The following is a 19,122-nucleotide window of genomic DNA, read 5'->3' on the forward strand; positions in this document are numbered from 1 at the left end:
CACTACCAACACATGCAGATGATTTGTCAGAGATGCTATTTAAGATTAATTGCCAAGTACTATAAAACAAATTGCAAGGGAATGCTGCAAGTAGATATTAGCACAGAACTGTATGTGGAATTTAACGATCGGTAGTAATTTATACGATAAATATTCTACTTTATAATATTAATAATATTATTAATAATAATAAACATTAATGAATACTGTTTATTCACATTTATTTTGTACTTTTTAAGATATTTAAACCATATACAGAGGCGTCGTCAAGAGGTGGGGGAAGAGTTGATTCGTCATTGGGTGCAACAGACAATTATGTTGAAATTGTTGTCATTAACCAAAAAACAAGACAAAAACAGCAAGCGATCCTATAGATCATTTGTGTATTTATAATATTACTGAAAATGTAATTTACCTAGTAGTAGGCCTACTTTTGCATCATTGTACTTTAACTTCATTGCACCCCTGAATAAGATAAAGTGAACAGATAATATTAATGCAATTTCTGGGTACCTAGATATTAAAAATTTTCAAAAATGTTTTTTCCTGCACATGAGCCTCGGTGTGTAGCCTCCAACCCTTCCCCTAACCCTAACCCTCCTCCCTATTCATATTCAAATTTATTCGCCTCCCTTAGGAGAAACATATAAAAATTGTACAGTAAAATTAGACACATCGAAATATTCACATTAATCATAAAAAGAAGATCAAAATAGTTTTAACAATTTAAATAGAGTGTCAAAATCATTGTGAAAATAGGCCGACTTAACGCTCTCACAGATACCATGATTGACACAATCCACAGATTTACACATTAATAGATCCTTCATACAAAAAAAGCTGGTGATGCCCCTGATACATACTAAAAAACAGTAAAAGGAAATTTAACAGGGTAATTAGAAATATGATGTAAAACGACACAATTGCATGAAAATTGATAATCAGGTATGATTACATTATGGTATCTTATTACTGTATTCAGTACAGTAGAATGGAAGGTACAGTAAACCACCTGCTGTACCATGTTAATGACCTTTAATTGTAATATTGAACCTAAGCTATTAAAAAAAATACTTATTTTTTTCTCACAAAATAAAAATTATGTTCTGCTACGGTTTAAGCACACGTCACTACTTGAAATAATCTGTTAATCTATAGTTTACTCTGAGGACTTTCCAATCTAATTTTACACATCTTATACACAATGTTCTGACATCTCATTACCATAAATATAACAAGATTCTTAAGCTCTGTCTACACTATCAAACTTTATGTAACAAAAAATGTGATGTGCCTATACAGTATGTCATTTCACTACCATATTTAAGCATATCACTACCATATTTGGGCACAGCACACTTTTTTGTCAAACTAGTTTTATAATGTAGACAAAGCTTTACATAAAGGTAACTTCAGGAAACTCACTTCATTATTGATTTAATAAAAAACTAGGTTGTTCCTTTTCTATAATAGCCATTTTTTTATGGTGCCAATAAATACTTTAGGTTTTGAAAACAGTTTACTTAATAATATTACTAATAGACAAAAAATAGAGCTGAATCCAGACGTTTTAATACATTATTAAAATCTATAATTTAAAGTTTTTCTCTTTTATAATATAATATATATATAAACATGTTACTTACTGGTACTTTATACTTCCCATATAACAACTTTATAGATCTGACACAGTTTACTGCACAATGACTTTAAAGCTTTGAAACCACTTTTACTACAAATAGATTTATAGATATTAAATATTGACATTTTTTATTGATTGATGATTTTTTTAAACCCTTAATCTACCTTGCAGAGATTCTTCCGTTATCTGTGAAGATTCGCCATTAATCAACGGTTCTTATATCTGTGATATTCATAACTTGGGATCTGGCAACTATCGGCACATCTCAATAAGCGCCACCTTTCAAAACCAAACCGATACCTTCCGGACCTACTATTCAGCAATGGAATGTGGTGAGAAATTTTGTTTATTTCTGTAACTTTCTCATTTAAAGATGTAGATATTTTATGGCGCGAATGGCAAGTCTGTAAACCAAAGAGGATTTAAGAATTAATTTGAATTTGAATTTTTTTCTCAAGAGTGACCATTTCAAATTTGACCAGCAGCGGAACTGATGGTCACTGTAAATCTAGGCCTAAATAACATGGCAATATTTGACCCTTTTTACTACAGACCTGAAAGAGTCTACCCAATGGTAGTATTAAGTACTTTGCGTATTACACAGTATAAATTCAGAAAACTTTAGTTTTGTCAATTTTAAGCATGTAGTTCTATGATAACCCCAGATTTACTATACACTACAATAAGGATTTTGTGAAATTTTAGTTGAAATAAATGGGTTTACAAGTTATATTGTATCTGACTGAATTGTGGACTATTTTGTTGTAAGCAGCATTAGCACAAAAGTTTTGAAAATTATTTTACACGTACACTAGCTTAGAAAGAGTTGTGTAATGTATTTGTGTGGTTTTCCAAGGTTGTCCGATATTATTCTACAATTGTGAGCTAGATTATGATCATAACCTTGTAATAAATGTTATCGGACGCTTCAGTGTTTAATACTAAATAGTAGCTTAATAATATTAACGGTAAGCTACATCAAACATATAATCACTTAATGGTTATTACCTAAGCATAGTTTATCATAGGAATTATTTAATAAAGCCTAGAAAAATGAGAACTCTTTATGCGCGAAAATACTGTTTATGGTCGAGAGGGTACAAAAATGAGAGGGTGGTTTTATACTCGGATTAGATTAACAATGGATTTACCTATTATTACTGTAGAGCCTGGGGTTATACTCGGTCATGGTACGGAATATCGTTTCTAAATAAATTGAATCGTTTATTTTCACAAACTGGACAGAATCAAATAGATTCCAGCGGCATTTAAATAAAATGAGATAACATAAATCATTTAACATGCTCTGTTGAAGTAACAAGAACATTGATAATTGAAGTAAAAAAATACATATATGTCACTAGTAATATAATTTCTAATTCTATATTCAACATGAGAGTTTCCTATAGAAAACTGTTTAGACAGAAATGACAGTTGTGCAGAAAAATAAAATTCTGTTGATTTAATTTCTTTACTTTATGGTTTACTGTATCTGAGACAAAGTGACAAATCTTAATCACTAGTATATATTGTATTTTCGTATGATTATATTGAAATGTATGTTTTAGTTTTATTTAAAACTGGTATGAATATACAGCGGAACCCCTATTAAGGGTACACCTTTGAGACCCAACAAAGCGTCCACTTTAATAATATACACTTAAAAGCATCCCCTTAACCCTTTTGAAGACGCGAGGTTTACACCCCAAGTGACTGATGCTAAATATATTTTTAGTAGGTTTAGGAAAAATGCCAAATACATTTTTATGACTGTAACGCTCTGCAATTGTTGTTGGTTTTATTGTTATGTGAAATGTTTTGGCGTTCCAAAAAATTGTTTTGACCTAGGTCAAATGCTCAACCCGTACATATATGGGCCTCGCGTCCTGGGACAGTAAATTACCCCTTATGGGATACGCACCTTGTCTTCAAAGGGTTAATGAATTGGGGTGTCCACTGAATATTCAATTAATTCTCTTTTGTCATCTAGCCATTCCAAATCCACCTAGCAAAGTTTTTGCCAAGCCACTAACAAGCAACTCGTTTGAAGTGTCATGGACTGTACCAAAAGACTGGCCTCTGGACAACGAACAGCTACTTTCATATCAGATACAGTACCAGTCTGAGTTTGACCCAGAATGGAAAAAGGTGAGACTTTTTTTAAAGATATATTGTCCCCCTGAAAAAATTTTTTGTTTTTGTTTGTTTGTTAAATATGCCATAAAATATTATACATAATACAGTAGTTATTCACTTTTACCAAAAGTTGGATTGAAAAAAAGAATTATTTACCTGAAAATAACATTTTTTTAATTTTTTTTTTCTACGGAAGTGATCAACTTGATTAAAACAGCAAAATGGCCGATTTAAAGTCTTTTTTTGTTAATCTTAATTTGTTTATGCTTTTGGCGAAGAATACATCTTTAAGATAAGTCAAATTGATAAATTTCTGATTTCATTGAGTTGAGCATTTTACCTTCTGAACAGTGGATATAATTTAACCCAGGGCATGAAAATTGTGAATTGAAGTTTGACATAAATGTCCTATTTTTTAAATTTAAATTTTCAAAATTAAAAGGTGGAGGTATTTGGTATTATCCCCAAGCTTAATTGGAAATTGAGGAAATTTGAATTAGGCCCTCTATGGACCCACGGCAGCCAGCAGTGTAGCCACAGCCCCTCCCCCTTGGATGGGCCGCCTATGTAAAGAAATAAAGATATGGAAAACATTGCAACATTAGACGTTTCAATCTTTTTAGATAAAGATTAAAACGTTAAATACTCAACATGTGTTCCATTTCTCTTTTTTTTATATCTTCTTGAACTGTAGATATAATTTAAACATTTCCTAAGTGCTTTCACCTTTTTTTGGTATAGGCTGTTTTTTTCTTGTTATTAAATAGCGTTTCCCATAAGGCTGAAGGAGTATTATCTGGTTTCAAGTTATTGAAATTTATGTAGACATTACATTAATATATTCCAGCTGTTCATACACATGAATCATATCATTTTAAAGAACTATGATTAAATTTGTATTATCTGGATATAATTCTTTATTTTAAACCATTGATAAATGCGTACTTGTCAACAAATCTGCGTCTGGCAATGACTAGATGCTATTGGTTGCTAGGAGTGGCTTTTTATAAAGCAGCACCCCTTTTCGTAGCCTTGCTAAATTGATATTATTTCTACATTTGTATTTAGGCGAAGGATAGCCACACTCAAAAGCCTCCTTATTCTCAGACGGTATCCAACGTACCTTATCACTGTTCTAGCTACAAAGTGAAAATCATATGTAGAACTACAGGTGTGACGGGAAAGCAAAGTGCATGGTCTAACATTGTGTCCGTACGAACAACCCAGCTTGGTAAAGTTTGACATATTTATTTTGAATTTAAAGCTCTGTCTACACTTTCAAACTAGTTTGATAAAAAAAGTGTGATGTTCCCAAATGTGGTAGTGATATTCCCAAATATGGTAGTGATATTACAGTACATCATCATGTCCATATATGGGCATATCACATTTTTTTGTCACATAAAGTTTGATAATGTAGACAAGGCTTTAGAACTTTCAAGAACCTATGTATGAAAAAAACAAATTATTATGTCATATCCTATAATTTGTCGTGTACTATGCACAGTATGCAGTATACTGTACATCTACTGTAAGGCCTTCAGTAAAGTTACAGTATGTTACTGTAAAATATAGTACATCTACAGTTATACAGTACTCGGTATATCTATAAACAGTATCCTATACAGTACAGTACGATACAGAAGAGCCTACATCTACAGCTAAGCCTATAGTACACAAGAAACTTAATTTTGAATATTGGAAAAAACTATGTTTAGATATAATGTTTTTCTTGTACATACATCATAAAAATATGAACACAAATAAAATATACAGAAAACATTAATATTATGAACATTATTTTATAATTTTTCGATTAGAGCCAACGGCCTGTTGTCAGTGCTTAGATCGCAACATATAATTATGCAGAATTATGTTGTCAAGAAAAATAAAAAAAAAAAAATATTGTTTAACAATTGTTAAATATCAAAGTATGTTGTCTGTCTCTTCACGCTTGATATATCGCCTACAGAAACGAAGATTATGTTATTATTTTTCAATTGTTTTTCATCTTTTAATTATTTTTTTCCTATTTATAATGAGGCATGTTTCTACTGATAAGATATTTGCTATTAAACCTAGAATTCCTTGGAGAACATACATTCTTCATTTTAACATGATAAAAAAAATGTTGAAATGAAATTCTGCAAAATGCATGAAATTACCAAAGCAAATCATTGAAGTATACAATTCATTTTTTGCTGGTCTATGGTATTGTTGAACATTTTTTGTTATATATACTCCAGAAGATAATTATACAAACAAAGTATTGTGATGTACTCTGTATTCAACCTTTTTTTCAACATTTGAAAATGTCTGTTGAATTGTAAATAATGTTTTGTTTTGCTGTATACGTATGGTTCTAAGTAACTATAATTATTCCTCGGGTAAAGTACTTAATAAGCGGTAACTTCAATTAATCAGAATATTAAATTATGCTATATTTATCAAATCTACTGTACATATCATGGAACATCTGAGACAGTTGATTATTGAACGTAGACGGTTATGTAAACACCGCCTATCTCGGAATAATCATAAATTTACATTACCTAATATCATAGTCAGTGGCGTAACAACTATGAGCGCTCACTGGCTAAACCCAGGGGCCGCAGAACTTATGGGGCCCCTGAGCTTATAGAGCCCCTGAGCAGTTCCCAGAGGAAAAACAGGCATTAAAATATGTCGAAAAATGCTAAAAATTCCCGAGGCCTCCAGCGTTGGAGGGGCACTTAAGGTTCCAAACCAGGGGCCTCAGCCACTGCTAGAGTACTTTACCTTGTGTGTGTATAACTATAAGTCAGCTCTTTCAAAACTAAAATTTTAGCTCAATCAGTCGTAAATTACAATAAACAAGCAGGATTAGTTCCGATCAAAGCTCTATTGACAGTTTGAGCAAAACTATCAATAACAGTTGGTTTGTAATGAAGAAATCTTTCTACATATTCTAACACCAGATGAAATTATTTATACACAGACCCAAATTAGTTCATCCTTTAAATTACTTAATAAATACATACTGACAATCATAAAAGCCAAGTGCTTCAGTTGATGTTTCAAGATTGGTGTCCTTAAAGTGTAATAAATTTAAATAATGTTTTTCTCCCTAAGGGTTCTTGGCAGCCATATTACAGACGCTTATTTTCTGTCCACTCCAGAGAAAGCGTAAACTAGTAGAGCGGGGTAACCTCATACTGATCTAAGGACATATGACAGGTTTTTTTTACTAGCGCATGAGGGCAAATAATTTACACTGGACTCTTTCGAGAAGACTTTTTGAGTGAGTGAGTAAGTCGTGAACCCATGCAACTGAAGCAGCTAAGCATTACTGCCCTCCATATCTTAACCGCACAATCATATACTCACATTTATTTTATTCATACGTAGAGACTTCTGACTTTGACTTTCATAAGCCCTTTTAAACTTGAGCATAATGTTATATAATTATGTATGAATACTTGGAAATATAATTCTGGAGGCAAAAACAACTTTCTCAATAAATTTGTACCTTTCATTTCAATAGATGTAATTTACTTTCTCTAATAAAATGTTTACGATCTTGTACATTTCGTGCCACTGTACCATGCATGAATAGTTTGCATGTATGTGTGCAGTATAACTCAACTCTAAACAAATGAATTAATGATGTAGTTTGCAATTGTTGAAAGTTAAATAATAAAACTGCCTCTTGCCAATACATTTATTTTTAGCGTCTTGTCTGATAAATAATAACATAACATTTCTTTCTTTTATCTCTAACTAATTGCAAATATATAATTGGTCAGATGTTCTCTGCCCTACTCTGACGTAATTTGTACCTTATACTAAGTACATTGAGAATACTTGCGAAAAAGTAGGCAAGTAATTCTCAGGTGGGACTCGAACCCACGACCTCTAGATCACTAAGCCTGGCGTTCATATCTCTAGACCACCGAGCTTGCGCTGATGGCTATAAACTGCAAATATATAGTCTATATTTTTATTTAATTTTGTTTTTCAATACTCTTAAGGGATAAAATATAGAGACTGTTTTTTTATTCATTATGATATTATTCTGGTTCAAAGTCTGTGGCTCTATTCACCAATAAAACTTAAGTGAGACATTTCCATTAAATATTATGTATTTCACTTAACTCAATAAATATTATGTATTTCACTTAACTCAATAAATATTTAAGTATTTCCCTTAAATCTTATTCAAGTCTAGAAATCGCGGCGGGTGCTGTATATACTGGAGAGTGATGGTGTAATGGTAATATCGGACTAGCATGTGATAGGCATGGGTTCGAGGTTATCTGTACCATATTTAAAATTGCATCCTTAGGCAAGATGCTTTACTCTCATTGCCTCATCCTTCGGATGGGATGTAAAGCCGTTGGTCCCGTGTACTTAACAGTGCACGTTAAAGAACTTGGTACACTATTCGAAAAGAGTAGGGGATCGTCTCCCGGTGTGCTGATCTGCTAGGCGCTGCACTGCTGGCTGCCGTGGTTTTGTGGAGGGCCTAATCCGAATTTTCCTCAGTTTCCAGTTAAGCTTGAGGACAAATATAAATACCTTTTTACCAATTAGATGAAGATTATTTTCATTATAAGGGTAGGTGTTTCCTTTGGTCTAAATGTGAATGGTGAATACGGCCATTGGTTTACAGTAAAGGTAGGTGAAAGTTTGCAGTGAAATAAAATGTGACATGTTTTACTTACAGCGCCTATTGGAGAGATACATAATATTGATTTTCAACATCTGTATGACAAGAAAGACAGCCGACGTGTTTTATTGATGTGGAAGGTAGCTATTAACAAACTTGTATCGCTTTTATAGTTCTTTGCCTAAAAATTATATGTTTACATTGAACTGATCAGTTGATCATTGAAAATGTCATGAGAAAATCACAGATGATTGTTGAAAGATGTGATGTTATTCCTTAATTATAAAACCTAAATTGAAAATTAGAAAGGTGAAAGTTAACAAACATATTGCTTTTATAGCTTTAAAATCTCTATAATCTCTATCTAATATCTATAATCTCTATTTCAATATCTATAATATGTCTAATATATATATCTAATATATAGGCCATTATAATATATTTATTATAATTTTATATACGTTTTCATTGTGCAATTGGGACTGGACCGTTTCAGAGACGTTTACCACCTGTTGATCCTATCCTTGACTAATGTGTTTTGTCTTTTCTGTACTGTATGCATTTTAGTGAGAAGTTGAATAATTAACGAAAATTAAATGTGAATAGTAATACGTATGAAAGATTGAATGAATAAAGGTGGTGGTTAACCACAAAAGAGAAAAAAAAAGAAGAAATTGAATAATTAAAATTAAAAAATTAAAAAAACCAAAAGTTTGCATTTGCATTTGCACTATGACCTTTAATTAATTTTAAACAAAATTGAAAGTTCTGTTATGCCTAAATTGTACAAAAATTGTTTTGATGGTAGAACGGTAGAACCCAATGGTGGGGTAATATGCAATAACACTATAGCCAAACCCTATTCAAGGGGTACTTTATAGGGCCCCAAAGGTGTCCCCTTAATATGGGTTCCACTATAATATATTTATACGCAAAGTTGATCAGCACAGTGAAATGTGTTGTGGTATTCTGTCTTATAACAATGACCATACATTGTGCAATATTAGATAAGTTATATATAACTGTTGAATGTCGCTGCACTATTACTAATTGATATGAAAACACAATTCTCTTATTCATTTTTTTGCTGGTATGAATTATACATATTAATCCATTTGCAATAGAGCAATAAATGTTTATATCTATAGTATTCCATCTAGATAATGACACATAATGAAAATGAATTGCAATATGTTTAGGTTCATACATTATTAAAAAATAAGTACTAAGAAATTATTTAATCTAAATATTTGCATAATTGAGTTGAATGAATACAATGTAGTTACTGCTGTATTGACTGCAGGGTAATAACTTTGACATCGTCCCTAAGGGTGTTTTAATTATTAGTGCAGAGGCGATTTCAATATTAATGTTCAATTAATTCTTATTCCTCAGGTGGTCAACTCTTAGTTTGGTGAATTTAAATTATAATAAATATAATGATGAACATATATTATAATATTTTTTTTTTTGCTTTTAGCCTATTCCGTTAACAAAGGCGTGTAGTCCAGTTCTAGGTTACTATATAATGGTTTGCAGCGCGCCAGACAAGTGTACAGTCATCAGTATTCCATATAACAGTACGCAGTACTATGTCAAAGGTATTTATAAATTTCTTCTTTTATTCAAACACTCTTTAATTATCTTGTGTTGTCAGAATTAATATAGATTATTTTTAGTAGAGTATTCATCTAAAGGTCTGTCTACACTATCAAACTTCATGTGACTTTTCGCCCATTTTTTCATATTTGAGAATATCACTACCATATTTGGGCACATCACACTTTTTTTTAGCAAACTAGTTTGATAGTGTTTTATCTAGTTTGATAGTGTAGACAGAGCTTAAGGACACATGTGGAGTATGAATTTGTTTTTGGTGTTTTTGATTCATAAACACTTTTTTAAAATTTTGTATTAAAAAAGATAAAAACATTCCTTCTAGTAAAATCTGATTTCAATAATAATATAGTTTTCTTTAGTTATTCATTCATTCATTCAATCTCTCATTTTGGTAACTTCTGGTCCATAGAAAGTAAGAATTACGTATAGATTAACGTAAAAATAAACTCTACTGACTATAATACAATAAGACACACTCTCATCTCAGGATAGTATTCCACCTGGAGAGATTCTTTGACTTATTATGGTTGAGATAACTTAAAATAAACTTACAAAGTCCAATAATTTAATTTCCACCTGTTTAAAATTTAGTTACTTTTTTTTTCAGACTTGGACGCAAGTTTGGTGTACACAATATATCTGAGTGCATACAATGTTGTTGGAAAGTCTCAAATGGTTAATATAACCATACCAGCAGGTGTTCAAAGTACACAACAAGGTAAAACTGGTTAAAGATAATTTACAAATAATTAAAATAATAATAATCAACATTTTTATCTCGCCAGTTAAAAAATTATTGTATTGTATACCAAGTTTTTAAATTAATTTAAAAAAAGAATCCAAGGTGAGTGAATGTTTGACAAATGTTTTTCAAAAAAGATGAAAACAGTTTAAGAGTTGAATAGGGAGAGTATTTTCATGAGTTGCCAGATTGTCCCAATTAAACTAATATTTAAAAAAATCTGTTTGTTTTATAACACTTGTATTCAATTCGGCCAATGGTGCCAAGTCTTCTAGCAACAGGGAACCATGGTGATACATGGCTAATGTGTGCATGAAACTTACTAATTTGTGCCTAGCAGCTTTAACTGTGTTTAGTTAATGGTTGCCTCTGCTTAAAGTCTACTTCTAGACTTATTGCGACCACCATCCACATTTATAAATAATTAATGATTTATTAATATTATTTGTGGAAACTATTAAACAATAACAACAACTAACCATCCAATCAAGTGCAATGTTTACCCTCCCCAAATTACAGTCTCATAGTACTTGAATCTTTGTATTTGCAAACACAACATTAACACATTGTATAATTGTATATAAATAATTTACATATACAATTGTATCATCTTTGGAACCTAGATGGTAGGCTAGGACTAAACCATTGTGAAAGAAAACACTCTAATTTAGACACAGAGTAGAACAATTAACATTTATATATTACATTTCTATGATAAACTCAGAAGCAAGGGTACGTATACATCCTGCCATAACATTAATTGAAACAATTATAGATGACAAACACTTTGATTTCTGTTTCTTGATCTTCTTCACTCCTACACCCCTCTTGCTTGTCTTCGTTTCGGCTGATCAAAACCAACTGGTTGTTCCTAGAATAAACACCAAATCCTATGGACAAAGGTCTTTTATGTTCTCTGCTGCTTCTCTTTGGAATTCTCTCCCTCGACATATTACTAAATCAACATCTATTGCTATTTTTAAAAAAGAACACATCTTTTTAACATCCAATACAATTGCCTTTGATTTTTACTTCAGTTTTGTTGATACTGGTGCTATACAAATACCTAAATTATTATTATATTGGTATAAGACAAGTTTTTTTACTTTTATTTCCAATCCCTGAATCAGTTCCTATTTATGGTTACCATTTAACTTATTGTAAATATATGCTTGTTTTTTTTTTTTTTTTTCTTGGACTGTTTCAAATAAATGTTAATAAAATCTGAAAAGCAGATCAGTCAACAACTTCGCATGGCAGACGGAAAATTATAACATTTTTAGAAAACATTCATTTGTGCCATTCACTAGTGCCTATCATCATTAAATATCAATTCTCCATTGAGTAGTAATACTGAGCGGGATGTGATACATATCATAATTTAATCAATCAAATGGCAAGGATACACTCAGGTGTGTCTTGATACTCTGTAGTACAAATAGTAAGAATAAATAAGTGTAAATAAAACATTTAAATGTTAAAATAGATAGTACATCATATCACAGTTTGTGTTTATAGTGGAAATGTCCTCCATCACACTTGTTAATTGGTATAATTAAACATATTTCAAATAAATCATACTTGATGCTTAAATGTGAAAAGTATTAAAGATACACACGTCATAGAAAGTCATTATTGATTACTTAGCGTAATCAAAACATTTGAGATGGCTTTAAGCATATTACGTACTTTACTGTTTTATGCAAAATACCATGGGGGAATTAGTGTTAGCAGTCTATGGAGAATTTAAACGACGTCTTGTCCCCTGTTATTACTGTTCATACATTTTAATGGTAAAAAATGATGAAATTTATGCTTAAAACAATAGTAGCAGGCTGATTCTCTGTACTGTATCTATAATTTCTACAGTATCAAAGGCAAATTGTGTAATACAGTGTAACATATGTATTACATATGCCATACCTAAAATTAACACATTACAGCCGTCACATGTTATACATACATAAATTGCCTATGAAACTAAAGCAGTAATACCATATATGGTGTATAGAGAATCAGGTGATTAAGGATTAAATTTATTTTTAGTACATATTAAAATCAAACTTTATTTGCTAATTTAATGTTAAAGATGTATTGTCCCCCCAAAAACATGAAAAGTGAAGATTAATTAAATCAGACTTTGAATATGTTATTTTGTAGTTTTAATAAAGTTAATCACTTCCGTAGAAAAATAAAAGAAAAAAAAATTAATGTTTTTACTTATAAAATGAGAAAATAAATGGTTAAATTCAACCACAAACCCATTGGCTGGCAGCCAATTTGACTATTTTTTTCTTTAAATTACAGTTTTTCAGGTAAATACATTTTTTTTCGATCTAATTTTTTGGTCAAAGTGGATAACTATTATGTGACATTAAAATGGTATATTCAACAACAAAATGTTTAATAATTATTTTTTCAAGGGGACAATACATCTTTAATATTTTTATTTATTATTATTAGGTGAAAAGCCAGTTAGATCATGAATAAAATAACTGCGTAAAGGAACTATTGCTACATACTTTCTGTGTCTGCTAGCTAGTTCATCTCCAATTATTTTTTACAGATATTACGAGTAATTCTAAAGATAGATATGTTCTGTATGTTGGCCTAATTGTGCCGCTCATAATTCTAACAGTGATTCTAACCCGTCTCGTTTATCACAAGCTTACAACTCTCTTTCAACCAGTTCCAGAGCCGAACATTCCTTCATTTCCAGTAAGTTAAACGAGTTTTTATGTTCAAATGTATTTAAGACTAGAAAATGACATGCATCATTAGTGGGTTGTTTGAGCAAGCAAAACAAAACCTTGCGTCTGCCCCTGTATCCATGTTGACTAATTGTGTGTTGACTTTGGTATTAAATACTGTGAATACAATAATTAAACTAGTACAGTGAGTGAATGGCCGAGCGGTTAAGACAGTGGAACCGTAATCTGTAGCCATAACATCGGCAAGGGTTTGAGACTGACTTGCTCCATGTTTCTGGTGGTAGAACAAGTCTTCTCGGATAAGGACTATAAACCGTAGGTCTAGTGTACACATCTGGCTCATGTGCACTTTAAAGAACCTGGTACATCTTTGAGATGAGTAGGGGGTTACCCCAGTGTACTATTTCACAAACAACCACAGTCACAAACTCATTATATATATACACTGGACCCTCTGCGAGAACAGTCTTAGACTGAAGAGGCTACCCAGTATAAAGAATAAATAAAATAATACAGTAGAATTTCAAATTTAAACCGGAGACTCCCTTTACATTATATTTGTGAATCTGTTATTAAAACGTTCTTATTTTACAGGAGTACAAAAATTCCACTCTGTACAAATCGGACAACAAAGACAAGGAATTCTACACCCTTCTCAATGAAAACAATGATAACTTACCAAGAAACATAGAGGTGAAAATTGAGAAGCCACCGGTGTACCAATACCGCTCGGTATCAGTGAGTGACAGTGGTGAACTTGAAGTTGTCGAATACCAGTTACTTCTCTGTGAAGATTACGTGAAATCCGTATCAGAGGAAGATCTTTCTGGTTGTAGCGGCAATAGCAAAGATTCAATATCACCTTATACAAGGCTTGCTGGTGACGAGTCATTTTACAGTAGTGGTTCAAAACCCATAGCACAGGATACATCTAATAACGTGAAGCCAAAGTTGGCTAGTAATGCTATAAGGTCAGAGAAGATTGCAAAGCAAGGTGAGCTCCTCGAGAAGAAGTTGCAACAGAGAAACTGCAAGTTCATTGTCTGTAGAGAAGATGGGTATGCGGTGATCGTAGAAGATGTACGACAACGAGAAATCAATTCATAAGCAGCTTATGGTTTTATTGTGGTCAGCAGGATTGTTTAGAAGTGGTGGTAAATTTTTTGTACTTAAATATTTTAAGTACATTAAATGTTATAATACTATTTTTCTTATTCTATTTAGTTAGGTACTGTAAATCTCAATACTTTGATTAACTTGGAATTAAATATGTATATTTGGAATTGTAAAGGGACCTATAAATAAATAATATTTTGAAAACAGTAGTAAATAAATTATTTGAATTTTATTTTTTTTTATAGAAAGAATAAACATATATTTAAAATATTGAATTGTTAAATGTGACTTGTTATTGGGAGATTGTATACCTGACTGTCTGGTAATTCATGAATATAATAAACATAGTATTTACTATATTTAATTAAAGTAGAACACATATTTGTTCTGTTTATAGTAACTGCTTGATGGTATTTGGTTAAATTGTTTATTTTCACTGCAAGCTGAAATAACTTTGTTGATTTTTCAATAATTATGTTTATTTTATGATATTGAAATGCTACTACTCTCTTTGATTTTTGTTTTGTTTTCTTTTTAGTGATAGACATTACATTTAGAAGGGTTAGGTTCAATTTTATTTAGGAAAAACATCAGGGTTAAAATGTTATCAAGTGAAACAGCAAAATGTTTGAATAAATTACTCCATATTATCTATTTTATTATTAACCTGAATAATTTATTCAGGAACTCACAATTGAAATACATTTTCACAAAATTATCAATAAAATTTAATTTGTTGTTACTTGAGGGCCTACAAAATATGAGTTTCTTAAAATGACTGATTTTGAATATGTTTACAAATCATCTTAAATTTGTAGACTGTATTCATTTATTTAAAATGAATAGCATCATTTTATTGAAACATGAGTATGAATAAGAAATAGAAAGAGGACACATTGTTAAACTTGTTTAAGGATGTTAGTAATTGACTGGTGGTTTAGTACTAAGGTTGAGGGGAAGATTTTTTATCTGCCTTTATATAGAATGAGAGAAATAAATAAATAAATAAATAGGGGGTGGGGGATTGTCTGCCTTACTGTAGAGTAATAGAGGAACGTTGAAATATATTTTTTAAATTAGTATGTTGAATAAACACAAAAAGTGCCTCACTTTTTTTAAACAAGTTTTTTTATGTAGCCAAATGATTAAAGCTATATGGGTATGCAATTTTTATTCTGTGAATTGTGTTTAGGTTATCTTACCAGTATATAATATATATATGCATTGGTGTAATAATTTTGCTGATAAATATTATGTATATGTTCTGAGAGTTCCAAATAAGGGCATTAATAATTAAGCTTATATATGTGAATGTTCTACCTGAAAAGGTCTTTTAATAAGGCCAATTATTTTAAGAATTGCATTCTAGTCTGAAGAAATTGACCCCACCCCCATGGGGCAATTTGACGAATCGGGTGACTGATGTTTTTTTCAAGGTTTTACTATATAGAAAATATTTTGATTTAATTTGATCTTAAAAGACGCTTGTCATTAGATTTATATATGGTGAAAATATTGGTAATTTAACAAAAAAAAAGGGCATTATAAGTGTAGTAGGTTAAGATATAATTAAGGATGTGTGTGCAAATGTATGCTGCTATATTAATACTGTAATGGGCATTTTGTTTTCAAATTTTGTTTAGGTTCTAAAAGCACATGTATATCACTGGGTGGTTTCAAGTTTTTATGCCTTTCAAATTTATATATATATATTTTTAAGAGTATTAAATGAAATATTTTCACATTTTTTTTTCACAACAAACATTGGTAAAATTAAAACAAACGTAACCTTTTTATATATATTTAGTTTACCCTTAATACCAGTAATATAACTACTGACGGAATCTAGCTGTTAGCTACAGTAGATGACACTGCCTTGACTAAGTTTTAATATTTCTTTGAACATTAGGGAGGTTTCGCAATCTTATGAGTACGATAATGAAACGGATACGTCAAACATTCGTGTTGATGATATCACCAGTCATATTCGTAACTATAAAATGAGTATAGGTTTTAATCTATTTTGCACATTTAATAGTAATTTACTAAATTGCCAGATCAATTTTGATAAATAGTAGTTTTTAAAGTCCTCACTCGCTTTGATGTTATGCTAGGCGTAGGCAGCCAATCAATATGTAGGCCTACCTGCGCTTCACTAAAAAATTTACCGCAGTCATATTTTGTACGCCGCCCTCAATATTTCGTTGCCATGCAAAACAGATTTTTACTGGCTTATGAAAATGAATACGTGTGCGTGACGTATCCGTTTTCGTTATTGTATTCGTAGCGTTGCGAAACCTCTCTAATACCTATTACTAAGTTGTGATATTACATATATAGTCTTACTAGCTCTAGCTATGACTATTTTAATGTTATCTTGGCAGCTGTCTTATTTCTATATGAATTGTAATGAATACAATCAATCTTGCTTGTTGCCATCAGTAATTGTAACATAATGTTTTTTTGATATATCATGATCAGGGAAAGATAACTGTTTTCAGCATTCAATATTCATTTGACAAATCTCATCATAGAATCTAAAATTAGAGATGTACCTAACCTAACTTCTTTCAGTATTATGGGTAAATATCTGTGATATGGCATATCACATGTGAAACCTGTATCATAGCCTTTAACCTAACCTTCTATGATACAGGCATCACATGTACACGTAGAACCTGTATCATAACCCTTTAACCTAACCTTCCATGATACAGGCATCACATGTAGAACCTGTATATAGCCGTTTAACCTAACCTTCCATGATACAGGCATGACATGTGAAACCTGTATCATATCCCTTTAACCTAACCTTCCATGATACAGGCATCACATGTGAAACCTGTATCATAGCCCTTTAACCTAACCTTCCATGATACAGGCATCACATGTGAAACCTGTATCATATCCCTTTAACCTAACCTTCCATAATACAGGCATCACATGTGGAACACATGAGATGCTGTATGGATGAGATTTGTGTGTCAAACATACATAATATACAGAACTTTAACATTCTCTAAATATAATTATAATCTGAATTTTGTTTCTTCCATTGGAATATGACATTTTATAGTATAAATAGTTGAAATTCTGTATAAAACTGGGAACATGTGTAGACAACTTGGCAATTATGATCAAAAACATGTTTTATGAATGTTGTTAACATAGCTTGGGCATTGGTATTGTAAGATTGATGTGGCATTATTCATTTTTTCTGGGTTTGCTTCGAGCAATTCAACAACATAATTTGTCGTATATTAGCCATCAAACATGTAACATTTAAATGACTGTGAATGTGCAAGTAACAACCTTTTTGTTTGTGGTATTTAGGTATTGCACGGATGAGCGGTTTAAATTAAATGTAGCCTATTTTTGGGCGACACAGAAATGATTGTGGTTGGAAGGAGGTGTGTGGGGTTGTGTTAGTTGTTAAGCCACAAAATACATCTGCTGTTGTGTTCATATTTTGTAAGAGGTAAATAAATGTCACAAGATTTTTTATGATACACGATAAATTCTTAAATATATTTTAAATACGAAAATAACATACCGAAGTGCCATATTCAAGTGCTAATTATTGCTATAGTTTTTTTTTAAAGTCTGGATTTTAGAATTCATGAGGTTGATTTCAGGAAAGTTGACTTATTAATAATTTTGTTTATAGTATCTACTGCAGATACCCACAGGGCCAGTATACACTCTAAAGGGTTTTTTTTTTATCATGAAATATATTTTGCTTAGATTACGGAGGCTATTAAGGAATGACATTATAGGCTACCTCAATCTGCTGAGATTTACATTTTTTATCAAAAGAGTCCACTAAATAAAAAGTTACTCCATTGCCTTCAATGTTTTGCTATGAATTTACCAGTGTTTGCGTTCGAGTGTATCATACTAAAAAATGAATATTTGTAATTTTGCGGGGTATATGTATTCACATTTAAAAGTATGTGTTTTAATTCATGCATTGTGCACAAATAAAAATGATGAAAATATGATTTGTTAGTTTATTATGTCATTACGTGTACATTGTGTCATGTTCTAGTTCACTAACATTTATTCAAGTGTGCCATCAGCACTCATTATTATTTGAGTGAGTGGTGGCCGAGCGGTTAAGACAGTGGAACCGTAATTACGTAGCCATAGCATCGGCAAGGGTTCAAGGCTCACTCCATGGTTCTGGTGGTAGAACGAGTGTTCTCTGATAAGGACTATAAACCGTAGGTCCAGTGTACACATAGCTCATGTGCACTTTAAAGAACCTAGTACATCTTTCGAGACGAGTAGGGGTTACCCCGGTGTACTATTCCACACAAACACAGCCACTGTGCAATTGGTACTGGACCATTTTAGAGGTGTTTACCACCTGTTGGTCCAGATCCTTCACTAACAGAGTTAGTGAGAAGTTGAATAAATAAAATAAAATAAAAATAAAATATGGGCTACACACGCTTCTCTTAATTGCGCCTAAATTAAAACTGTATATTACGTTATTATCATCAAT

The 19,122-nt window shown here is 31.5% G+C and overlaps 1 protein-coding gene and 1 long non-coding RNA gene across 4 annotated transcripts in view; both read left to right on the top strand.

The window, feature by feature from the left end:
- The window catches only part of LOC144844653 (uncharacterized), a 29,912-nt gene extending 14,662 nt beyond the window's left edge, over positions 1 to 15,250 (top strand). For all 3 annotated transcript variants that reach the window (XM_078701662.1, XM_078701663.1, XM_078701664.1), the window contains 8 exons: positions 1,814 to 1,974; positions 3,633 to 3,790; positions 4,847 to 5,009; positions 8,484 to 8,566; positions 9,907 to 10,027; positions 10,654 to 10,764; positions 13,355 to 13,506; positions 14,094 to 15,250. In XM_078701662.1, the coding sequence (XP_078557788.1) occupies positions 1,814 to 1,974; positions 3,633 to 3,790; positions 4,847 to 5,009; positions 8,484 to 8,566; positions 9,907 to 10,027; positions 10,654 to 10,764; positions 13,355 to 13,506; positions 14,094 to 14,606 (1,462 nt within the window). In that variant the 3' untranslated portion in view covers positions 14,607 to 15,250. The remainder of the gene's footprint in view (positions 1 to 1,813; positions 1,975 to 3,632; positions 3,791 to 4,846; positions 5,010 to 8,483; positions 8,567 to 9,906; positions 10,028 to 10,653; positions 10,765 to 13,354; positions 13,507 to 14,093) is intronic.
- Positions 15,251 to 15,448: 198 nt separating this feature from the next.
- LOC144845210 (uncharacterized) lies at positions 15,449 to 18,613 on the top strand. Its single transcript, XR_013612511.1, has 2 exons — positions 15,449 to 17,514; positions 17,591 to 18,613. It is a non-coding gene; the product is annotated as an uncharacterized LOC144845210 (long non-coding RNA).
- The last annotated feature ends 509 nt before the right edge of the window (positions 18,614 to 19,122 follow it).

Source organism: Antedon bifida, chromosome 6 (assembly GCF_963402885.1).
Source record: "Antedon bifida chromosome 6, ecAntBifi1.1, whole genome shotgun sequence".
NCBI lineage: Eukaryota > Metazoa > Echinodermata > Crinoidea > Comatulida > Antedonidae > Antedon > Antedon bifida.